General features: G+C 38.4%; 1 protein-coding gene across 1 annotated transcript in view; it reads right to left on the reverse strand.

Annotated features, from left to right (window-relative positions):
- Window positions 1–1,849: 1,849 nt before the first annotated feature.
- Ppp2ca (protein phosphatase 2, catalytic subunit, alpha isozyme) overlaps window positions 1,850–26,564 on the reverse strand; it is a 25,245-nt gene continuing 530 nt past the window's right edge. The window contains exons 2-7 of the mRNA XM_005376137.2: window positions 11,091–11,300; window positions 7,627–7,800; window positions 6,345–6,434; window positions 5,763–5,924; window positions 3,918–4,036; window positions 1,850–3,372 (exon numbers count right to left, since the gene is read on the reverse strand). Of these exons, the coding sequence (XP_005376194.1) occupies window positions 3,300–3,372; window positions 3,918–4,036; window positions 5,763–5,924; window positions 6,345–6,434; window positions 7,627–7,800; window positions 11,091–11,300 (828 nt within the window). The 3' untranslated portion in view covers window positions 1,850–3,299. The remainder of the gene's footprint in view (window positions 3,373–3,917; window positions 4,037–5,762; window positions 5,925–6,344; window positions 6,435–7,626; window positions 7,801–11,090; window positions 11,301–26,564) is intronic.

Below are 26,564 nucleotides of genomic sequence, written 5' to 3' on the forward strand. Positions count from 1 at the left end.
TGAGTTCAAGGCCAGCCTTGAACACACAGGGAGGCCCTGTCTTGAAAAGAAACAAAAACCAACCAACAAAAAAATCCTTTCGGCATAAATGAGTTAAAGTAAGGCATTACACAGGATAGTACTAAACAACAAAGAGCTATATATAACGTTTTAATTACTTGCTGAAACCTACCAACCATCACCCACTACCATGTAACTCAGTTTCCTTAAATCTGTACTTGGGAAAGAAGTGTCAACTCTAGATACAAACTAGAATAATTTGCCTAGATTCCTCCAAGTAATTTAAATCAGGATCTCTAAAGGCACAATGATTAAGAACCACAGAAATAACTGCTGTTTTTCTATTAAGCCAAATCACTGTGAAAACTAATACTGGCAGGCTAAACTACCACCTAAAACACACCTATAATCAACAAGTACTTTAATATGCAACCAAGGGGGAAAACTCATTTGCACTGCCAAGGCATAGAAAAAGGTTGGCCAATGGCTACTAAGTTATAAGTTAGACAGCAGGAAGAAGTTCTGGTGCACTACTGCACAGTAAGGTAATTGTGGGTAACAACCTATTGTGTATTTCAAAAAAGCTAGAAGAAAGGATTTTCCAAGTTTTTGTCACAGACAAATGGTAAATGCTTGAGGCAAAATATTTTTAACTAATTTAAACACTGCATAATGTATACATGCACTGAAACATCACACTGCACCTCATTAATACAATTTTCATGTGTTAAAAAATATAAAACACAATGTAAATAATCAGTTTGCTTAAAATAGTCAACCCAAGAAGTGCATCACTCTACAAATTCATTCAGTTACAAAGCAAACTTCTATAAGCCCTCAGTCTAAAGTGCTCAGAATGGGGGTGGGGTGGTGGGGTGGTGGTGGTGTGTGTGTGTGTGTGAGAGAGAGAGGGGAGAGAGGGGGGAGAGAGGGAGGGGGGAGAGAGAGAGAGGGAAAGAGAGGGAAAGAGAGGGAGAGAGAGAGGAGAGAGAGAGGAGAGAGGAGAGAGAGAGAGATACGCTGGACAAACATTCTAAGCTAAACCCAGATCACTTTATTTGTGACCACCCTTTGTTCTCAGAGCAAGAAGCTTTCAAAGTTTTTAGAAATGAAAATCCTACGTTAATTTCTTACTAAATGAGAAATTAGGGGCTGGGGGTGTAACTCAGCAGCACAGCTCAGGGGCATGGTGCCTGCCTGGCAAGTGCGAGGTCCTGAGTTTGATTCCCAGTACCAAAAAAAAATTTTTTTTTTTTGATAAAACCATAATTAAAAAAAAAAAAAAAAAATCAACATCACAACATCACCTAACAGTGATTCCAATCGTAATCATGCACTTTTAGGGAAATTACCATACTTACATTTTCCTTACTCATTTCACACAAGGTACTAACACTTTCAAGCCTAGATGGAAAGCCCATTCTCTCCAATTCAATTATTCTAAAACCAGCAGTTCTTACCACAAGTCCCACTGTAATATCCACAAGATTTAAGGATTTATATCTAGATAACAGTACCACATGTCAATTACAAGGTATGAATTCCTTTAGTCAGTTGTAGTATCACAAGACCTGGAAAAGTTGGGTGTGGTGGTGCATACCTGTAATCTCAGCACTCAGAGGCTGAGGAAGGAGGATCACTGAGAGTTGGAGGTCAGCCTAGGCTACCTAGTGAGTTCAAAGCCACACTGAACTAGACTGGAGAAGAGAAAAAAAGTGGACCATTCAAGAAAATTTACTTCAACTATATATACACACACACTTCAGAACTGTGTACCTGTGTATTTTCCTCATGCTTCTTAAAAAAAGGGAATATGGTAACTTCTCTATTGGTTCCAAATTCAACACAGTACAAAGCAAAGAAATGTTTATTAGCTATACTCACACACAATTAATGATTAGTTCTCTGAAGTGTACCCTGGTAGCTTAAAAAAATCAAGTATTAGTTTGCACAGAACCTCTAATCCTATTCAAAGGATAAGAAGGGGGAAAACTCATTAAATGTTGAGCACTGGCACTTCAAACGCCACTTCCTTTTGGGTAAATGTACTTTACACTAAACAATGATCCAATAATAATTTTCTATTTGCTTTCACTGATTATCACTTACAGGTTAATGCTTTAACAGCTTTCTAAGACATTAAGATCACATGATTCAACAGGCAATGTACAGATATTTGTTAAGAACTTACCAATCTGTCAATTATTTTTAAAAGTTCATGTAACTCTTAAATATACATAGCAATATAATATTTATAACCAGAAACTGTACTAAGTAGACACATCATTTAAGCTCTACCTGAAAACATGCCACTTTAAACAAATCCTAACACCGGAACCCTGATGTTACATAGTTTAACAATTAGATCTTACCAAAGCAGCACAGATTTCCCTTCTTAAAGACAAGTTTAAAGTATACCAGCAATATGACAAATTACACTATAGGTAACACAAAGAAATCCTGAAGTTCATCTGAAGAATGTCAGAAAGTTACCAGAGAGGTCGTGTAGTGGCCTTGATATTTATTTTAGTTTACCTAGTATTCTACAAATTCTAAAATTTATTAAAGATTTATCTTTAAACAGCACCAGTCTTGCCCACTGATACAATTAAAATTTGACTTTCTCAGTTCTTAGTTCACAAGTTTATTATGAAAAACACTGCAGTATTCTTGTGCAGTAACATCGTCTTACAGGAAGGGGGAAACATTTCTGTTCAGAACAACTCACCAGGTTCTGACAATAACAAAGAACATAGGGGTGAGATTTGAGAAGGGAATAAACTGAGTGCAGACAAATCATACAATTAAATTAAACAGTATCCCTGAAAATAAACAAAACAAGTTCAAAACTCACAAGTAAAGGGGAGGCTTGGTACTTATTTTAAAAATGTTCATTAAGCGCCAATGATTGTTTGCTGCTATCCTTATCTACAGTCATGCTGAGTAAAGCTATAGCTAAATGGAAGTTAAATTGTATTCACGAGGTGTTAATGTTTACATCTTATTATCTGCAGTCTCTCAGAGAAAGCAAAAAGTAACTACAAATAGCGCTATGCCAGAAACTGGTTTCTTGACCAACAATGTCGCTTCAGCATGCAATGAACTGGTTCATTCTAAAGTGGTCACGGCTGTTGATGACAAGAGGCTTTGTATTTTTATATGGCACATCTTTTGGTCCGTGTGAAAACAAGTTTTTGAATGTTAACTATTTTCTGACACTCTGGAGTTACTGTTGCTCTTCCCATTTCCATTAGGTCAATAAATGGTTCATGGCAATACTGTACAAGTTTAAAATTTCATTACAGGAAGTAGTCTGGGGTACGACGAGTGACATGTGGCTCGCCTCTACGAGGTGCTGGATCAAACTGCAAGCTGAAAAATAAGACAAAGTTCATTGTTCATATTTAAGGACGAAGGAAGAACTTCTGTCTTTCAAACTTTATGTAACTTTTTCCTATCCAATTTTTACTTGGGTAGAAAAACAGAACTTTAATTGCAATTGAACTCACACGCTTCAGGTCCTTTAGCTGCACTCCGCTGCTAAAAACTTCGCTAACTTCATCTAGGAAAGCTATGCTTCTACTATACAATGGGGCTCCTTCTCAGACCGTCTGAAAGAATGTCTCTACCAAATAAGTAAATCTTAAAGCTCTAAATATTGTATCTGTCTTCTCATCCTCAGAATACACTTTATTAAATCCACAATAAAAACAGGTTTAAAAACTGAACACCTGGTGCTCAACAATAGGGTCTACACAGGGTTAGTTTGTGCTGATGTGTTTCAATATATCCTAGGTCCATTTTCAAGAAAATTTAAAAATCAACTTGGAATTAGCACGAATTCATGAACACTTATACCTCCCAGTAAGAATAAGAATTCATTGACAGCAGCCAAATGCTCAGGTATAAATACTTACAAAGAATATTTTAGAGTATCATCAAGTTCCATGATTGCAGCTTGGTTACCACAACGATAACAATAGTTTGGAGCACTGAAAATTGTGACTACATTCCGGTCATGGCACCAGTTATATCCCTACAAAGAGGGAAAGAAGTTCTTTACTCCATAATTTACATACAACAACAACAAAAACCAGAAAAACCTGCAACTTCTCCCCATATGGCTTAACTTTCCGTATTTTGTACAAACTATAAAAAATATATATGTATTTACTTTTTCAAATTAACAAAGCAAAACAGTCTTTTATTATAGAAAGAAAAAACAACTGGGCATGGGGATCACACCTGTAATCCAAGCTACTTAGGAGGCTAAGGCAGAAGGATCACAAGTTCAAGGACGACCTGAGCAATTACCCAAACCCTGTCTCAACAGTAAGGACAAAGGGTGGGTGGGGTGGGGGTTGGAGCTCTCTTGCTTACCATGCAGGAGACCTCAGGTTAACCTAAACCCCCTTGGGGAGGGACTTCAAAAAATATATACCAATAAACTATATACACAGCCAGCCCTCTGTAAATGCCTGTGCCTCATCAGCCTCTTGACAAAGTGAACTAAACATGATCTAAGAATGAAGCACGCCTGTAATCCCAGTCCTTGGGATGCTGAGGCAGGAGGGCTGCTGAGAGTTTGAGGCCAGCCTAGGCTAGTGTGTTCAAGGGCAGTCTGAACTACAAACTGTGACCCTGTGTCAAAAATAAAAACAAAACAAAAAGAATGAAGAACATGATTTAAGATACAGGACTCTATGACCATCCCTTGTAGAAGTAAATACATACTGCTACAGTTTAAATATTACATGTCTCCCAAAGACACATGTTGTGTTAAAGGCTTGATCCCCAGGACAGTGATACAAGGAGGAGACAGGACCTAGGGGCAGGTTCTTGATCACTGGGATGTGCCTTTGAAGAGGACTGTGGGGCCCAAATGTGTCTGTCTCGGTTTCCTGGTTCTAGATGTGACTCCTGCTCTCAGACATGTACCCACTATGATGTGCCGTCCTTACCAGAAGCCCAACCCAATGGGGCTGCCCAGTCCTGTACTTGAACCTTCAGAACTCTGAGCGCAAACAAATCTCTCTTTGGCTTGCATCAGGTAACTTGTTACAGTGATAGAAAGCATACTAACACACCTACTCCTAGGGAGTGGAATCTTACTAATTTTCTTCTCAGGTATAGGGAGAAGGTCCCAAAGCTGACCAATACCCATAAACAAATGAGACACACCTCTGTAGTCTCTAGCTTTACATCCTCAGTCCATCTGAATGCATGAGCTACTTCTGTTACTTTTTGTGTTTAGTGTTGTTCACAAATTTCTCACAACTGTATTAGTAATTTAAGTAAGATCCTAATTCTAAAAGTATGCTAATCAATATTCTATGCCAAGAATCCTAGCATGTTTCCCATTGTTTCTTCTTTCAAATCACTTGCAACCCTACAACACAAAGAACCACTTCAGTATTGCAGTGTTTTTTTCCTAGCTTTCCTGCATACATACACATGCTAAATAAGCAAAAATAGGATCATAAAATGACATAATCCACCCCCATCTCCCTGTGTCTTATTTCCCTAAATCTCAAGCACTTCCCAGTCATTAAGAATTCTCTGAAATACATTAAATAAGTAACTCATTATCAAAAGCTTGGTTTTGAATCTAGTGTGCAGCTACCAAAAAGGTCAAGCTACAAAGGCAAACTCAAGAGAAGGAATACATGCAATGTCTCAGTAATAGCATTAAAGTAAAACTCCTTAGTATCTTCTGTTTAGTTTACTAAAAAGCAAGTCTTATTTCAAAGAACAGAACATACCTCCATCACCAGCTGGTGAGCTCTAGACACCAATGTGAGGCCATTGGCATGATTAAATGTCTCCGATATATCTTGGCCAAAGGTGTAACCAGCTCCCCGAGGAGATATACCCCAACCACCACGATCGTCTGGATCTGACCACAGCAAATCACACATTGGACCCTGAAAAGCAGGTTCAAGTTATACATGATTTGAGTAACTCATCAGAAGCAGCTTTCTATGTCACTTTTGAGTGCTGTTTGCTGAAAAGAGTAATAGTTCTTTTAGCTAAGACATCTGTGAAATGACAGATGTTTTCCAAAAGTCTTTATGACAAACAACTGGCATTAATGTGTGGGCGTCTCGATCTGCCTACAGTATGCAAATTCAGTACCAGACAGTATGAACTGGCAGTTAGGACAGGTTCTAATAAACCCAGTCCCCACACCTATTGTGATCTTGGAAGACTTCTAATCTTGTGTATAACAGAGGTGACAAGGAGTGTTCACACCTAGGGGAATGTTTAACACATAAAATGAACTTATAAACTTCTCTCTCTAAAAAGTTTTCTGAAAAGAATTTATTACCAAGTAAAAGCCATACCTCATGGGGAACTTCTTGTAGGCGATCAAGTGCTCTGATGTGATCCAGTGTATCTATGGACGGAGAGAGGCCACCATGTAGACAGAAGATCTGAAAAGATTGGTTTAAAATGTTAACTTCACTTAAAATATTCTAGACTAAGTTACAGATAGCTGCCCTCCTCATTTGGCCCAACTGGTGTTTCCGTGCTTTTCCTGTAGAGGCCTGCCCAGAAGATCCAGCTCTCCTCCAGCCCACTGGGAACTACTGAGTACTCTCTTTCTTCCTAACACCACCCACGCTACATTCAGGCTCCACCTTGATCAGCTCCTTCAAGCAAATGTTACTCTAATGTTATCCTCTCCTTCAAGCAAATGTTACTCTAATGTTATCCGCTCCTTCAAGCAAATGTTACTCTAATGTTATCCACTCCCTTCCACTGATACTAACTCTAGTATTTTCACATTCACAGGCTTTTCTTACAAGTTCTACGTAACACCTCTATCTGGAACACTAAACAGCTCTTTGCATCTCCCAGACTTAGGCTATATTTTCTACCCCTGTGATCCCACCCCACACATTCAGTGCTTGCTACAACGAAGGCACAAAAACAAAAAAACCCCACCAAATCCCAAAAGGAAAACAAAGTCATTTGCATCTAAAAATTTGTTTCGTTTTTCGACAGGTCTCGTTATGTAGTCCACGCGGGCCTCGAACTCACAGTGATCCTCCTGCCTCAGCCTTCCAAGTCCTGCGATTACAGGTGTGTGCCACCATGCCCAGCTTGCATCGAAACATTAATAAAGCAGATTTTCCCTGCACTCTTGGAGGGCAAGGCAGGAGCATTACAAGTTCAAGACTCTGTCTTAAAACTGAGGGATTTATTTACTTATTTTTGTCTTTCTGAGACAGGTCTCACTATGCAGTTCAGGCTGGTCTTGAGCTCACTTTGTAGCCCAGGCTTGTCTTGAACTCGCAAGGATCCTCCTGCCTCAGCCTCCCCAGTGCTGGGATTACACGCACACGCCACCGTGCCCGGCTTGCCGGTCTCAAAATTTAAAAAGGGCTGGGCATCTAGTTCAGTGCAAAGGCCCTGGATTCAAATCTTCGGTCCCACAAAAGGAAGATAGAAAAAAAAATAGAAGGAGATTTCTTGGATGATGACACATGCGTATAAACCTCATCATCTGGGAGGCTGAAGATTACAAGTTCAAATCTGGCTTGGCCAGCCTGAGAGTTGCAGGGGAGAGTAATGGAATGAGCAGATCCCTAAAAGTAACAGTGAGTTTTAAAATGCACAAACCTGCCCATCCACCAAGGCAGTGAGAGGAAGATAATCAAAAAGATCTGTAAAATATTTCCAAACATTTGCATTTCCATATTTTCTTAAACACTCATCATAGAAACCATAAACTTGTGTGATTTGTCTGCTCTCATGATTCCCTCGAAGAATAGTGATGCGTTCACGGTAACGAACCTAAAACAACAAAACAGAAAACATAAATGCCTAGTTCCTTCAAAAATCAAGTGACAATTTGGGAAGCTTTCCATTGGGAAATATGGAGCTCCAAATTTGCTAAAAAAAAAAAAAACCCTCTCCACATTACACTGAAAAAAGATCTACAAATATAAATGCCCATGAGATGTTTTGTCAACCCCATCTCAATCAAATCAAATAACTTTGACCACCCACTTTATACCAAGAAATCAGGGGTTATTAAACCTCATATGTGAGTATTTTTTCCAGTTCAAAGACTTTTAGTAAATTTAGTTACAGAACAATTATCACAATCCAGTTTAGAACCTTCTCATTGGCTCAAAAAGCTCACATGCCTGTCTGCAGTCACTCTCCACTCCCAGCAGCCACTGATTTACTTTCCTTAAGACTGCCTTTTCTAGGAATTTCATAAAAATGCAGTAACACAAAACGTAGTCTTCTGTGTAAAGCCATCACCTGGAATATTTTAAGACTCACTCGTGTGTTGCAGCACAGATCAGTGGTTTATTCCTTTTTTTTTTTTTGGTTTTTCTCCGGTACCAGGAACCAAACTCACGACCTTGCGCTTGCCAGGCAGGCGCTTTGCCGGTGAGCTAAATCCCCAGCCCCCTATTCCTTTTTATAGTACCACTTTTTGTTAGTCCCTTTACCAGCAGGATGAATTGGTGACTATTTCCAGTTTTTGGCTATCATGAAGTGGTGCTAAGATCATTTGCATGAACATACGTTTTCATTTATCTTGAACAGATTATTAGGAATATTAACTGTTAGTATAGTAAGCATATGGTTAACTTTTTGAGAAACACGTAAGTGGCTGAGCCATTTCACATTCGCACTAGCAACGCAAGAGCATCCTTAACTCTGCATATTCAACAATGCTTCCTATCAAGAGCCTTAGATTAGTCATTCTAACACATGTGAAGTGCTATCTCACTGTTAGTTCAATTTGCATTTTCCTAATGACTAAAGGTGTTAAGCATCTTTTTATGTGTTTATTAACCATGTACCTGGTGGATGAAATAGCTTTAAATATTTTTCCCATTTAAAAGTTACCTGTCTTGTTATTAAATTTAGAGGTCTTGTAAAGAACTACTTGAGGAGCTGGGCAGGGTGGTGCATGCCTGTAATCCCACTACTTGGGAGGCTGAAGCAGGAGGATTGCTGCAAGTTTGAGGCCAGCCTGAACTATGCAGCAAGACCCTGTCTCAAAAAACAAAACAAAACAAACTGAAGATGTGGGTGTGACTCAGTGGCAGAGTATGTACTTACTACCATATAGGAGGCCCTGGATTCAATCCCTGGTACCAAAAATAATTGAAGATTAAAATGCACAGTAAACATTTTAAGATTGAAAAGACTTTTTTTGCGATGTCTTTTGAAGAACACAAAAATTTTATTTTCAGAAAATTATGGTTTTTTTGTTTTTTTTTTTAACACATCATAAAATTTCTGTAAGTGGGGCATGGTGGTACATGCCTCCGGAGGCTGAGGCAGGATCATTGGGAGTTCAAGACCAGCCTGGGCTACAAAGTGAGCTCAACCAGCCTGAACTGCACAGCAAGACCCTCGCTCAAAAAGACACAAAAATAAAATAAAATAAAATTTTTGTAAACATATCTAAGAAGTCTTTGTCTAACAAAAGATCACAAAGATTTTTCTCCTACAACTTATCCTGTAAGTTTACACCTTAGACCTTGCATTTAGGTCTTTTTTGGGGTGGTGGTGTCTGTGGGTTTATTGTTCTTTATGTGGTGCTGAGGATTCAGCCCAGGGCTTTGTGCATGGTAGGCAAGCACGCTACCACGCTACCACGGAGATACATCCCCAGCCCTATGACTGATTTGTTCTACCACTATTTACTGAAAGGGCCATCCTTTCTCCCAGTTCTCATCTGTTGCTAGGCCCAGCATAACAAAGAACCACAGAGTAAGAGAAACTTACTTCCTCACATTTCTGGAGCCAGAAGTCCAAAGTCAAGGGGACAGGGAGGTTGGTTTCTTTTAAAAGTCTCTCTCCCTGACTTATAGATACCGATGTTCTCCGTGTCTTCCTATCTTCTTTCCTATCTCTGCCCTGATCTCTTTTTCTAAGGATACCACTCAAGGGATTAAGGCCCTCCCATTATACTTCATTTTACTTAATTACCTCTGTAAAGGCTCTCACTTTAAAATACACATTCTGAGGTCCTGGGGATTAAGACTTCAATACATGAGATTTGAGAGGACACAATTTTCTCATGAGTGATTTTTTTGAGACAGGGTCTTGCTATTAGTTCAGGTTCGTCTCATATGCATGGTAATCTTCCTGCCTCAGCCTCCCAAGTGCTGGGATTACAGGCCACGTGTAGCTCCAGGGCAAATTTTCAAGGTAGAATACATTTGCTCCTCTTCTATGCATTGAGATCATTCCTATGCTTTTAAGCACAGGTGGTTTGCTAGGTTCCTTCATAGTATCTAGAGCTACAGGAGATAACTTTCTTATCTAATTCAACTCTTTCACTTTACAAAATGCAAAATATGACTTCCAAAAAAAGTTCTGTAACTTTTTACACAATTAAGGTATCAATTACTGGCCAGGTATGGTGGCACATGTCTGTAATCCTAGCACTCAGGAGGCTGAGGCAGGAGGATTGTTGCATTCAAGGCCAGCCTGGGCTACATAGTTCAGCACCAGCCTGCACTACACAGTAGGACCTTGTCTCAAAAAACCAAAAACAAACAAATATATTAATCACCCTACAATTCAGCTCTTGTTGAAACCATGACCCACTATTTCTTTAATATTGAAAATGTGGCACCCACTTTATTGTTGTGTGTGCTGTTTAACATGAGTCTGGTGTCTAGGAAAAAGATGAGAAAAGAAAGAAAAAGGAAAGCCTCCCCAAAGATAAAGCCAAGCAAGTTTTTTATAAGCAAAAGGCAGAAACGTTCTATCCTAAAAGCTATACAGTATTTTCTGTTTCACCTTCATATCTTCATCTGTACATTTCACAAAACTACAACTAACATAAAGTTTGAATTATTTCATTTCTAAATAAGGAATTTTATTCTAATATTTAACATACAAGGGGCTGGGGATTTAGCTCAGTGGCACAGCGCCTGCCTGGCAAGCGCAAGATCGTGAGTTCGGTTCCCGGCACGGGGGAGCGGTAACCCCAAAAATAAAATTTAACATACAAAGAAAAACTATAAATCACTAGGAAAAAAAAAGAACATTTAAGAGGTCTGTCTTACCAGGTTCAAAAAGACCAACATAAAAATTTAAATTACCTTAAGAGCTACAAGCAGTGTGACTGTTTCAACTGAATAATATCCTCGGTCGACATAATCTCCCATAAACAAATAATTTGTGTCTGGTGATTTGCCACCAATTCTAAACAGTTCCATGAGATCATGAAATTGCCCATGTACATCTCCACAGACAGTAACTGGACATCGAACCTCTTGCACGTTGGACTCTTTTGTCAGGATTTCTTTAGCCTAAGACAGAGAAAAAACAAAACAGTATGTTTGGCGTTAAACAACATTTAACAAAGATATGCTTACTCACACTGTTTTACCAGAGCCGATATAAAATGAAACTGCAGGGATTTATGATCACATCAAAATGGACAAGATGCGGCTAGACTCCATCTACTGGCTATACCACCCCTCCTATCTAAAAGTGTATGAAGGAGTGTAGTCTCACTCCTACCATTAATATCAGGAGTTGTTAAGCCTATCAAATTATCGTCTAATTAAAATACTGTAAGAGATCATTACCACCCTCAGAAGATCAACGAAAATGGAGTAAGACATACAGGTTCCCACTTCCCCAGTTGTAACTATATAATGCTGCCATTCCGTAATTTCAGGTTATCCTGGTATTGCTTCACTTTTCAATTTTTAATAGAGATTAAAATTTTGTCCGCTATTTTAATGTCTTTATACCCAAATACAGACTTCTTAGTTTATAAATGGTTTAGTCAATATACATGCATTGTACAAGCAGCTTTTTATTTGGCACAGTATGTACTTTCCCATATAATCACAAATACAAACATTATTTTTAATGGCAAAGTAATATTTCTCTCAGTAGAATACCTACTGTTCATTCACTCAACATTTAGGAGACCATCATTTACTCAATCATCCAAATCACAGCTATGTACCTAGCCCTGTGCTAGGCACTAGGAATACAGTAGTATACAAGGGGGATTATTTCTACTACAGTGGAGGAGAAAGGGTTACAGAGAAGGGTGGGGTACAGTGTCATGAAAGAAAGGAAGAGAATTACCTAGAGAAGACCACTTTAAATCAGTTCAAAGGGCCAGAGAATTGTTGCCAATGAGCAGATTACTCGTTACATCTTGAGTGACAACCAAAGAAGACAAGTTTAAGGCAAAGGTATGCAATGCTAACTAACATTGAAAAGCCCAATGTTCATGGTCCCCCTCAATTACAATCTTTGAGAATGGAACTCAAACATCAATTTTTAAGCCCCTGGTGGTTTTTCCTGTCTCCAAGTAAGTTTAAGAATCAGTTTTCAGCCAGACATGGTGGCACACATCTAAAATCCCAGGTTTCTGGAAGACTGAGGGAGGAAGATCACAAGTACAAACCCAGCCACACAACTTAATGAGATCCTGTCTCCAAAATATTAATTCAGTATAAAGGGCCAGGGGCAAAGCTCAATATGAGGCAGTTGGCTTAACCTTAGGAAGGAAGAAAGGGAGGGAGACAAGGGGAGGGGAGGGGAGGGGAGGGGAAGGAGGGAGGATTAATTGATTTCTGTTTTCCAAACACTGTGGATAGCCCATTTCCAGACACTCACCAACTGCTAACATCCTTAGTACTCATCTGATCTAACGTTTTACCAGGATTAGGAAAAAAACCACTGTTTCAAAAAAAAGAAAAAAAAAAAAAAAAGGTGTAAGAAATATATAAACCCACTGTAATTAGGTTCTTTATTTTGAAAAGTTCCCTGGCTGGTAATTCTAATATCGCCTGTATTAAGTTGGGGATATAGCTCAGTGGCACAGTACTGCCTGGCAAGTACAGGGTCCTCAGTTCAATTCCGGGTACAAAAAACCCCAAAAAACAAACCTGTAGCCAGGTGTGGTGGTGCATGCTTATAATTACTGCACCTGGAAGGCTGAGGCTGGAAGATCCTTGTGACTTCAAGACCAGCCTCAGTTACAAAGTGAGCTCAAGGCCAGCCTGAACTGTACACCGAGACCCTGTCTCAAAAAGACCAAAAAAAAAAAAACTCCCTGAATTATCATCACTAAGAGACAGACATTCATTAGGCATATCCCATAACTAAGTCAGCCTAGGAGAAACAACACATCTGTGTTTTCAGCTACAAGAACACAATAATAAAAATAGTAGTCACCAAAATTTATAGGTCCCACCTCAAAGAAAATTTTAGAAGTTTTAAAAGACAATGACCCAAAGAAAACAAATGGTCAACAACATACCATGGTAATCTTGGTATGATGTAATCTGCACATCAAACCCTATCAGAAGTTATATTTCAAAGTACATCTCTGGACACTTGCTCACCTGCAAGGCTATTCTGTATATGAATGACTAAAAACCTGCCATTCAGGATTATTCAAAGTTCCTTAATTATACTGTACTCAAATTTTAGGTTTAAATTATCAAAGAAAGATTAAGCCTAAATTCCTTTTGCCCCTTTTATTTCAATTTAAGTAAATCACACTCAATAAAATCTAGATGTATCTATAGCACTACACAAGTCATACAGTGATATATTCTTGTAAAAATAATCTAGTATGAAAAAATAAATCTGGCATGGGTAAGACTCAATGTCCTCTTGAGCATACCACTGCCATAGGACCAAGCACCCACCAACAGCCTTTTGCCAAGTGAGCTTTCAAATCTTGTTTAGAAATTTTACATACATACTGTATGCTTATAGAAACAAAACTTTCCATTTTAAAAATTACAAACTGTTCAGTAGCCTGCTTTTCTAACAGTATCTACGAATTAATAAAGTACACAGAGGCCAGTTTAATATTTTTCAGTGGAGAGAGTAATCTCTGACAGATTACAATGGTAGGAAGGCAAAATCTGTCTCTGACAGATTACAACTGTAGGAAGGGGTGTGTGTACAATACATCAAAGAATAGTCTAGTATTTGCTCCCCTGTACACATATGCAGGCATATTTCCCGAGAGAAGACACTATGATGTGAACTTACTAGTGTATCTAGAATTCTGCATTTTTAAATGTTGACACTATGTTAAATAGCCCTCCAAAATCAAAGGACACTGTAACTATACAGCAACAATTTTAACTTTTAAATCTGGGAAAACTGACTAAAGCTATCTCTGCCCTTCTTAACAAATTTCAAAGAATATTTATAATTTTTATATTTAATATTTACAATATTTGATGGACACTGGTGTCCATCAATCATCAATCAAGCCAACTGTTAACATTTTCACATAAAAATGCAAGCTTGAAAAGAACCAGTTTTAAATACTATGCTTTTTATGTTTTTGTTTCAATTTACCAATTCTAAAGTAACCATTATGCCAAAATATACTATCTTGAATGCTACAACAATAAAGCCTACAGATGTCTATATCAAAGTTTACTTTTCACAGCTAAGCACAAAGGGAAGTCTAAGAGAGGCCGCACTACCAAGAAATCAGGCCTGAGGCCAGGCTACTCCCCAGCTCACTGCAGACTCCCAGCATTTAGGAGGCTGAGGCAGCAAGCTGAGTCCAGCCTGGCCAACAGCATCAGTTCCCAAGAACCTCTCTATGGGTCATTTACTGGGACTTCTGCATGAATCACCTCAGCATGAATCACCTCTAGAGCCTCCCTCTATGCTTTTATTATCGGTCAGCTACATGACCTAAAATCTCTAGTTATTTAATACTCAAAGAAAATGGGAGAAGCAAATTTTCAAGGTAAGGTAGTTAATACCGTAATTTGAGCTTTAATTTTAAGTAAGCACCTTTTCATTCTGGCATTTTGACTCCTATAACTCAAACCATGTCATCTAAGTTATGCACTGAAGCAAAAGCAAATGCAAACTACACATATCAAACCAACCTTTTTGCTTCTCCTAAAACTGATGGTGAACCTTTTAGAGCTTTCAATGATAACAAACAGCTGGCTGCAGCACGTGCATGTTCTAGAACATTTTTTTCAGGCCTTCAAATTTTCTTAGCTGATAAAATTAACATTTGGGGAAAAGATGGCACAAAGATTTTTAAATAATGTAATTAAGTACCACATAGATTTTGATATATCAGAACCCTTCTAAAATTGTCAAGTGGCAAAGACTGGAATAAATGAATTCAAGCAAAAAAGATTTTGTATAAACTTCCTGGAACAAAGTTAAAATGAAATAATCTATTAATAAGATCTTATTCCAAAGAACTGCTGGGTGTGGTGACACATGCCTATAATCCCAGCACTTGAGGCTGAGGCTGGAAGATTGCTGGAAGACCAACCTGGGCTGCACAGTGAGTTCAAGACCAACCTAAACTACATAATGAAACCCTGTCTTAAAAAAATAAGAACTGTGAAAAGTTAAAATTTAATGCCATTTTAGAGTATTAATAATCTGAAGACTCACTTGAAAGGTAATCACTGAGCATATTAGTTTACTATCAGTGTCCTCTGGGCAATCTGGGTTTGGATTTAAGTATCTCACAACTTTTATTTTCAACATACTATAATCAGGTCAGCTACTCAGAAGGTTGAAATGTGAGGATTGCTAGAACTCAGGAGGTTCCAGACCTGCCTTGGGGAACAACAGTGAGACTTCATCTCAAAACACTCTCTCTCTCAACTATAAAGTAAATGATCTATAGGTCGGACATTTTTAAACATGGGCCAAGCCAGGCGTGGTGGCACAAGCCTGTAATCCCAGTACTCAGGAGAGGAGGCTGAGGCAGGAGGAGTGTTGTGAATTTGAGGTCAGTCTGGGGTACAAAGTGAGTTCAAGACCAGTCTGAACTGCAGAGTAAGATGGTTTAAAAAAAAAAAAAAAAAAGCCACAGGCCATCCTAACATGAAGTTAGGATGAAAGTAGACATTTGTTTTTTTAGGGGGGTACCAGGGATCAAACTCACGACCTCGCACTTGCCAGGCAGGCGCTTACGCCACTGAGCTATATCCCCAGCCCAGAAGTAGACCTCATAAATCATCCATGCCAAGATTTTTCAAGGAAGACAATTAAAAGGGGAAAAAAGTCCACACACCAAACAAAAGACTGACCAACCTCTTATTCTTAATTTCATTAAGGGCACATGATAACATTTAAAAACAAAATGAGGATGGGCATGGCAACACGTTATCTATATTCCTAGCACTTGGAAGGCTGAGGCAATAGGATTGCAGAGTTCCAGGTCACTCTGAGCTACATAGAGTTCAAGGCCAGCTGGGATAACCAACGAAGACTGTCTCAAAAACAAACAACCACAAAATGATTACAACCCTGTCAAAGTTCTTTGCATAAAAAAAAGAAAAGACATTAAAATGTTAACAGATATTATTTCAGCGGTGAAACAGGGTCTCACTATATAGTTCAGGCTGGTCTTTACTTCACTTTACACCCTAGGCTAGCTTTAAACTCAGAATGATCCTCCTGACTCACTCAGCTTCGCAAGTGCTGGTGTGCACCACCATTCTCAGCTCAAAAACTGTTTCTTATAAATCCCCTTCAGTTTTAACCCACACAGAGAATTCATTTATAATTAGTGTCTCATTCTGTGTCATTTCATATTCATTAACTACATTTCATATTCATTAGTGTTAGTGATTGTACAATAAAAAACAAAAAAAGTACCCATATTCAGCTACTCTGTGTATAAAATGTTACCCTGTTGATTTTAATTGGCATTTTCCATCTTTGAACAAAAACTCTGCATTCCATGTTTTACTTTCTGATGTTCTTTTTTTTTTTTTGGTACCGGGAATGGAACTTGGGACCCCATGCTTGCCAGGCAGGTATAATTCCACTGAGCTGTATTCTCAGCTCATGTTTTACTTCCTGTAAGTTACTTCTCCTCTTATACAAATTACCCACAGATGTTCTTTGAACGTTTAATCACCAAGATCTAGATGGAGCTCATATTTGTATTAACTATGCTTTATAATTTGGTTTATTAGCACACACGTGTAGTACATGTGTTTACAATCTTTGTGGAAAGGATCGTAAATCCTTAATTCCTTTTTTCATCTCTTTTCCCTTCCATCCATGCCCCTTTCCATTCATCCCTTGATCCCCCTCTTCTGGGTCCATGTTTCCGTTCCTTGTGTGGAGCTGGTACAGCACATAACACATCAATTGCTTTTTCATTCCTTATCCTTTCCCTCCTTCCCTTGATTGCCTCCCCCTCTGAGGACAATCTATCTCCCTATGATTTTAATGCTATTTTAATTAAATTTGGGCATTTGGTTTCTCATTTTTAAATACATCATCCAAAATTTTTATGTCTAGTTTTGTGTTATAATTTTTCTTCTACAAAAAAGAAAACCTATCACACCTGAATGTTTTCTAGTACTTTTTTGGTCTACATTTACACTTAAATCCTGCAATTACATGACAACTTTTTTTTTTGTCTTTTTAAGACAGGGTCTCACTATGTAGTTCAGGATGGCCTTGAACTCACTTGGCAGCCCCGGCTGGCCTTGAACTCACAGTGATCCTCTGGCCTCAGCCTCCCGAGTGCTGGGATTTCAGGCATGCACCACCAAACCCGGCTTTTTTTTGTTTTTTTTGAGAGAGACTGTCTCTGTAGTCCAGGCTGGCCTTGAACTCACTACATAGCCCAGGCTCACCTCAAGGCAATCTTCTTGCCTCAACCTCCTGAATGCTGGGATTATAGGCATGTGTGCCACCACACCCGGCAAACTTCCTTTCACGTGAGTGTTTTGCACCAGTATATACAACATTGTCACCCTAGAATTTCATAAGTACTTTTCTAGTTCTTTAAAAACTAGTCACTGACATTCATTATATGGTAAGTCCTAACCCAACTCCCAATTCCCTTCACCGTCAAAAACAGGTAATATTTCCTGAAAAGAGCATTCTTACAGTAAAGATGAGACAGGTAAAAACCCTCATGCATTATGTCATCAGAACTTGGGTACTCCAACCAAATCAGATCAGGCCATTTTACAGCAGCAAGTGCACTTCAGAGAGGGGTTGTGTCTGAATAAATTAGTCCAGGCTAGACTTAAACTCAGTATCCTCCTGATTCAGCCTCCCAAGTGCTGAGAAATATAGTACGCACCATGTCACCAAGCATTCAAGTGCAAAAGTAACTTGGTAAGGATCTCTGCTTATATTTTTCCTAGTCTGGGCACAATGGTGCACACCTGTAGTCCCAGCTCCAGGCAGAACGATCAGTTAAGCCAGAGTTCAAGGAAAGTCGGGCCAACACAGAAGGACTGTTTCAAAAACAAAACTATGCAATCCCATACCAGGAATAATTCTGGAACTCTGGTATACCAAGAAATACCCTGCTTCAAATACTGCTTTAATTTTTTGAGTTAATACTCAATTTTGCTGTTAGCTACTTGAAAGGGTTCTTTATGTTACTTTAAGCACCTCTATTTATTTACTTATTTTTAGTTTTTGAGACAGGGTCTCACTACGTAGCCAAGATGGGCCTCCAACTCAGTGATCCTCCTGCCTCAGCCTCCTTAGAATTGGAATTACAGGTATGCACCACCATATCCATCTCTTAAAAGTTAGAAGAAACCAATGCTGGTCTTAATGTGTCTTCTCTGTGGGCCCAAAGTGAAAGCTAGACAAAACTACCTCTTTACAGTTCTAGTATTACCAGATAAAGGAATCTCCATTTATTAGGAAGTCGTTTTACTATTTAATATCTGATTAATTCTAATGTTCAAAGGAACTGTAGTTCGAATAAATTTTAACATTTCATATTCTTATTACCATAGTTGAAACACACCTACCAATGATTATAAAGACAGAAGCAAATCTGAAAAAACAAAACAAAAAAAAAGGCAATTTTCAGTTTTACTTGTAAGCAGACCTGAAGTTAATTTTAAACTTCTTTTTTAAAAAAAGCATTACATTCTTAGGCAGAATATTTTTCAATATCTCCAAAGAATTTAATGTTGCTTCACATGGTTTTATGTAAGACAGAAGGCAGGTTTCTTTGAGATTACATTTTCATGACTGTGCAAAAAAATTAAGGTCTGTGACAAACTGGGGTATAAGGCTAGATTAAGGAGGGAGGCAGTATGTAAGGTAGGACTTCTCCCTAGTACTGGAAGCCAATCAAGTTAACTTCAACTATCAAATCTTCCTTCATACCACCTGCCTTTCATTAACTATAGTGAACAGATGCCACTATACTATTTCATGAAACATTTCAATCTTATTTTAAAGTATAACTACACAACCCTAAAATATCACCACCCTCTACGTAATACTTCAGAGACTAGTACTTTCTACTTGACTTTATGCCTTAGGGTCTAATTGAATAGAAAAAAAAAAAGTGGGGAGTAAGGGATAATTGCAAATTGTATTAAAAAACAAGGAGACTGATGTTTTCTCATCTGTGTGCACCACATAATCACCTTTGCCTCTGAACAAAACGGGTAAGTATTTTCTTTAAAACCAGTTGTCTTGTGCAAAAGACTGACTTCATTTTTTACTAAACAATCTACACCTGTATGAATAAAGTATTCCCAATCATTCCTACATAGGGAAAAAATGTTAAATCTACTCAACAACCAACAATGCTTATATATATGTAACAATTTTCAGCCTAGATGATCTTTACAGTTCCCTATCCATCATTAAAATTCTACTCTTTCCTAAAGGACTTCTTTTGCCTTCCATTAAGTCAAAGTCATCTAACAGAGAGACAGTAGCGATTTTTTAAAAACAGATGATGAGTGACACAGAAAATCTGCTTTATTAGCCCAAACATTTAAAAATTCCTCTCAAGAGTTAAAAATTCCTCTCATGGCGGCACATGTCTGTAATCCCAGCGTTTGGGGAGGCTAAGGCCAAAGGACAACTGTGTGAGGCCAGCTTAGATTCCATAGTGAGTTCAAGGCCAGTCTGTACTATATAATGAGACCCTGTCTCAAAAATCCAAGGGTTTAAAAGAAAAAAAAAATCAAGAGTTAACTACAAAGCTGGAGACATAGTTCAGTAATAAAGCATATTTATGTGCAAAAAAGTTCTAAGTTCAGTCCCAGTACAATTACAACAACAAAGTTAAATAACCAGGTCAACCTCTCAGCTAATAAAAAGCTTCCACTAATTAGAGCAAAAACTAAAATTCCTGTGCACTAAAATAAAAATGCTATATAGATAAAGTTAAATAGTAAAACTAATCCTTACAATGAAGTCCTCATAAATATCAGCTGAATGAAGCCCAGAAATAAGTGTACACTATCTATGGTTATGGTTAATGCCGTTAGTAACCCTTCGTGATCTTTGTGAACTACTACTCTTTCTTTTGTTTTGTTTTTTTTTTGTTTTTTTCCGGTACTGGGAATCCAACTCACAACCTCGCGCTTGCCAGGCAGGCGCTGTGCCGCTGAGCTAAATCCCCAGCCCCATGAACTACTACTCTTTGCGTGTTTTTAGCCAAGTAAATGAATTTACAGTTTGTCTTCCAGCGGCAATCTAGAACGAAGGTTTCCAACCTTCTTTCTGTGTTAACACCACAAGAGTTGAAGTTACTACCTGTGAAAGAAATGATAAATTCAGTAAACATAAGAAAATATACATGCATTTTAAAAAATCACTACCTATTGTAGTAACTACAATGACTAAGGCAAAGATAAAGAGTGCTGGAGAGACTGGCCGAGCAGTCATGTACAGTTTAGAAAATGGGTTCACCCATTCCAAACCACAATCCACAACACCAATATACCAATAAGCAAAAATGTTGTATTGTAAAGACATGAACAACCCCAGACTGTTCTGCACTACTCTTTCAGACACCCCACAGCCCAGCCACATCATCAGCTAGAGCACACCTCTCCCTTTCCTAGCCTATTCTACCTTAACCTGAAAGAAAAGCTTATTGAAAACAAAAGCAAAGGGGCTGGGGGTTTAGCTCAGTGGCACAGTGCCTGCCTGGCAACCACAAGGTCATGAGTTCGATTCCAGGTACCAGAACCCACCCCCCTCAAAAAAGAAAACAAAAGCAACATCTTTCCTATTCCTAGTCCCAGTCCAATTCATATTTAAGGAAATAAATAAGAGAAATGGGTCAAAGAAAAAGTCCCATTCCACACAATTTCTCTTCGGGAGCCTCAAAATTAAGATCCATCACCACTTTAACCCAATTAGTGCTTATAGATTGGTGAATTTTGCATGTCTGTATCTTCTAATTTAAGCAACTACTTTGAAAATAATATGCAATATAATAACCACTGTTAATTTCCCATCATCTTGTTTTGAAATTGTGTCTCAGCACTGGAGAGGCTGAGAAAGGAGGACCGTTGCCTGGGCTACAAAGTGAGCTCAAGGCCAGCCTGAACTGCATAGCGAGACCCTGTCTCAAAATGACAAAAAAAAAAAAAAAAACAACTCTATCATTTTTATTTTTTTTCCCCTCTCTTTTTAAAAAAAGTCTCCTGGCTTTGCTAGCTTGTCCCCTCCAAACTAAACCAAGTATGCATCAAGGGTAGGTCAAACTTGACTTATAGTGAAAAAGGGAACAGATCCACTGCCATAAAACAGAGGAGCATCTGTCTAGGGATATAAATGTTACCCCATTTACTCCTCCAGAATCTATCATTTCTTTGTACAGCATGAGTTTCACCTTACTGCCAACTTTGGAAGACACAAAACTCTTGGACCTAGATAAAGAAAACAGGGAAGGTTGAGTACCTGTGTATGTAAATAATATTGTTCTCTTTTCTCAGTAAGTTAACCTAAAACTGCATTACCATTTCATGCCTCGGAGATCAAAACACACACACACATGTGCGCACACCCTTTGGAATTATGAGGATGAAAAGGCATTTTATAAGCTGCAGTGACACTGTGAACATTCCATTTTATTAGGATATCTTACACTTTAGTTTCTGGATCATGATTTATACTATATGGCAAGACAGAGAAAATGACCTAGATTATTCATTTCACCAATCTTATTTCAGGGGTAAATATATTTACCTACATCCAAAATAGAAGAACAAGGGGCTGGGGATTTAGCTCAGCAGCATAGCACCTGCCTGACAAGCTCAAGGTCTTGAGTTCAGTTCCTGGTACTGGAAACCACCCCCGCAAAAAAAAAAAATAGCACAATTACTGTTTCTAAGACAAAGTGGCATCATAATATTTTTCTTTTTGAACTCGGGACCTTATTGCTTGCCACGCAGGCACTTCGCCACTGGGCTACATCCCAGGCCCACCAAAATATTTCTATCTGAGGGGAATACAACCTTTCAAGCAGTAAGACTAAAAATACTGCTTCATTTAACAGAATTGTTGATTTCACAATTCAGCTTGGCCCAAATTCATCTACTTTTCATTATTAACACTACCTCAAAAAAGGGGATTTGTGAAGCAATACAAGAAAGCCAAAATTAGAATCCATAACCCTCTATAACCTTAATTCTAGTCCCTAGTGTCAAGTCATCTTCCCTTTCTGAGCATTTGGTTTACATCTACAACTAAGAACAGTAACTATGTTAAAGTATGGTGAAAATAATATTCTGTAACATGCTTTCTTGCCTGTTTGTTCTCAATATTAAATTACTTTCAGGGTAATGAGCCAAACAGCCTTTTAATTTAAACACACACACACACACACACACACACACACAAATACACACAAATATACTACTCACTTCTTGTAAGATTTTAATCTTGGTCAAGTATTTTTCAGTTCACCTAATTAGGAGGAAGTTGTTTGTTTTTTCCCTTTTAACAAATGGTAAAACTAACTGAAGCCTTAATGGCTGCATTTTATTTACCATGCTTGTAGAGCAACAGGAAACTCATACATAAGTAAAGAACTACCTTGGGAAAAAAAAAAAAAATGGCTATCGAACAAAATTCTCCGCGTTTGGGAAGATCCTGAAAGCACAAAGCCAAAAATCATACCCAGCGGCAAAGCGCCTGCCTGGCAAGCGCAAGGTCGTGAGTTCGGTTCCTGGTACCAGAGAAAAACCCAAAAAAAAAAAAAAAAAAAAAAAAATCATACCTAAGTTAAACCACACTGAAGTCCCACAATAAAATATTATTTACCATAGGTAAGGGAAAAGCAATTTGATAGTACGGTATTTCTTTCAATCAGTAGTTGCAAAGATATCTGGCCAGTTATACAGCTAAGGCTGTATAACTGTGCCTGAGATAAAACTGCATTTGCTCACATTTTAAGTAACAAATTGTGATCTCCTAAAATGACAAGACATACCACACCACAAAAATTGGCTTTGACATAAACCTTATTCACACCTTAAAAATTTTTAACTAGTCAATAACAAAAAAATATTTACTCTTGTCGTTTTTTTTTCTTTTGAGACAGTGTATCACTATATAGTTCAGGCTGGACTTGAACACAGTTGTCAGGCTAGCTGAGATTCTTCTTTTTCAGCCTCCAGAGTACTAGGATTATAAGCATGTGTCACCATGCCCCCACTCTTGTCTACTAATACAACTTGGATTCTCTCCATTTTGAATACTTAACATTTATTAATTGTTGATAAGATACCAAAAATGATGTTCTCAGGATGTTTTAATCACAATTCCCTCTTCTGGTATATGAAAAATTTTAACTCAATTATTTTACTATTTATAAGGCAATTATACCAAAGACTGTATGTAAACTTTAACTCAGAGATGCCACTATATGATAGAAGATTAACAATAAAAAGAAAACTTTGTTTTACTAGAGAAGGACTTGTACAAAAGATTATCAAGCCAGGCATTCCATATATCTAAAAAATTTTTAAAAATTAACTTCATTTGTAAGATTTTTATAGTTTCAAAAGTTGAAATACAAGTTAAAAAGATGTTATACAAGTTAAAAACAAGAAGGCCGAATAGTGGTACTCAACAAAAAGGATCTACTTCATGAATGCACACCTTCAGGTAATACCCAGCTTCAATCTTTTTGGCTCTTGGAACTAAAGTCTGGAAACACTGAGTGAACAATGGAGATCTAAACTGATGAGCATCACTGCACCTTAGTTTTACAAAAATGTGGGAAACAATGAACACTGGGCCTATTAACCTTAGCATCCAATATTATCTTCCAGCATCCAAGGCAAACCCTCTAATTCCATGGTCTATTACCTACTTTCTTCCATACCATGCTTGTCTTTCCAATTAAAATTCAAAGTTCCTTGAGAATATGCGTAATTTTCATTGCTTTTCATTCCCCTCAGAATATGCAATCTCCCGTATTCAATTACGTGTCCAATATTTAAACACAAAGTACAAACTTAAGACAGAATCATATTGTCTCAGATTAGACGTGACCTTAGAATGTAACTAGTTAAATTAGGAATATGAAGACCAAGTGAAGTGGTTGCCTGAAAGTCAATCACAGTAACTCATTTACGAAAAAGAGGACTAGTGTCCAGTGAGCAGTCTTCCAATTACATCATTACTTCTTTTCAATGTTTTCTTCACAAATGACTATTCATCTAGCTTGGTTTTTTTGTTGTTGTTGTTGTTTTTTTCCGGTACCGGGAATCGAACTCACCACCTCCCGCTTGCCAGGCAGGCGCTGTGCCACTGAGCTAAATCCCCAGCCCCCTCATCTAACTAACTATCACTCAAACACCAAAAGTAAAATCATCATTTATAGTACCTAGAAATTAAGATCTGGCAAGATATACTAAAAATTGAGCATCACAAATTTGAGGCCTGCCTGAGCTACATAGAAAGACCCTATCTCAACTCAACAAAACAAAACTCAAGTGAAAAAGTGACTGGCTTCTGCTGCATAGACTCCAGGGACACTGAAAAATACCATACAGTGCCCAAGACAGGCCTACAACACAAATGTCAACAGTACCCAGGCTGAAAACCCCATTCTGTTGTCCAATAAAAATATGATGTGACTCACATCCATTCTTCTGAATTTATAGTAACAAATGGTGTGGTGGTATAAACCTGTAATGCCAGCCCTTGGGAGGCTGAGGCAGGAGGAATCTGCCTCAAGTTGAAGCCCAGCATGGGCTACACAATGAGACCCTGTCTCAAAACACAAAAACAAAAAGTAGCTATAAAGAAAAATAAACAAAGGAAATAAATTATAATATTTTATTTAACAAAAAACATTAAACATTTTTAAAGGTCTTAACTTTTAATGTATCAGTCTCACCCGAGAATTAAAGGTCAAGAAACAGAAGGCTTAATGTATTGCAGTATTAAAAAAACAAAAAAACAACAACTCCAACAGGTAAGTCACCTCTTTTACTAGTACTGGAGTTTTGTCTAGGCTTGGGATAACCTGTATCTACCTTACTTAAATTCCAATTGTTCCCTTTTTGGGGCTTTGGTTTTGGTTTGTTTTTAGAGACAGGGTCTTGCTACACAATTCCGGCTGGCCTTGAATTGCAGCAATCCTCCTGCTTCAGCCTCCCAAGTGCCCGGACTACAGGTGATCAAAATTCCAACTGTTGTTAACACAATTTCTGAAAAAGTGTGCTTTGGGAACATACGTATATCAAACTGAGGAACCTAAATTTTCCACATCAAACCACAAACAAGTGAGCGCAATAGCTTCCAAAAGCTCTAATACAAAATACTAACACCTCACAATTCTGCGGTAAAATGAAGTGCTACAAAGTTAACTGTGAAAAACGAAGTTAAATCTTCACAGTGAAGATGAACGTCTTATACACTTTAGAAAACTTGTTACAAGACTAAGAAAAATAAAACAGTTGTTAACAAACAGGCTATTTCCCTAACCTCCAGGGGAAAAAAACTGGAATTAAATAAATATAAAATGTAAGGCTTGTTATTAAGTGGATGCAACATTTTCAGTATCTGTGAGACATGAAGCACAATATCTGGAATACAGTAAGAGACCAATATGCAGTGATTACAACTACTTGCATTCACCAAAACACAGTTCCGTAACTTTTTCTACAAAGAGTGAGGATACAAAATCTGACACACTTCTAGTTTCTCATTCTAAAAATAAATGGTACAATGCCAAGTATGCTAGCTTAGAGGAGGATTTCATACTACCCAATTTGAGTCAGCATATAAATCATAAATCAAACCGACACTTGAATTTCCAGTCCAAAAGCTCCTTATGTAGTATGACTCACCAGATTCTCCATTTCTTCCAACTACGAAAAATAAGTTAGACTCCTTCCTTGTAACTACCCCCATGACCTTCGCAGAAAATAGGTTAGCTGACTTTGTAATTCTTAAAGGCACCCTTTCAATCGGTCTCCGAATTTAACGGCTGCGGGGAGAGTTTAACACAATCCACCCGAGGTGACACTAAAGCCCTGCGACCTTTAACGCAGCTCCTGGGGCCGGTCCTACAAGCTGGTCTTTGGGGGGACTCTGGCCACGCTGGCCCCTACATTAGGTCTGACCACAAGTGGGGAAAAAAATGCCTCTGCCCCGCCTCGCCGCACAGGCCCAGGCCTCGCTCCCGAGCAGCAGATCCCACGCCCCCTGCCGGGTCTCGGACGGCCCCCGCCGGCCCGCAGGGTCTCGACTCCCCTGCACCCCGCGCGGCCAGCGCCGGGAGCCGGAGCCCCGGGCTCTGCCGAACGGCGCCATTTTAGGCGGCGGCG

Source organism: Chinchilla lanigera, unplaced genomic scaffold, assembly GCF_000276665.1.
Source record: "Chinchilla lanigera isolate Chin_1 unplaced genomic scaffold, ChiLan1.0 scaffold00007, whole genome shotgun sequence".
Taxonomy (NCBI): Eukaryota; Metazoa; Chordata; class Mammalia; order Rodentia; family Chinchillidae; genus Chinchilla; species Chinchilla lanigera.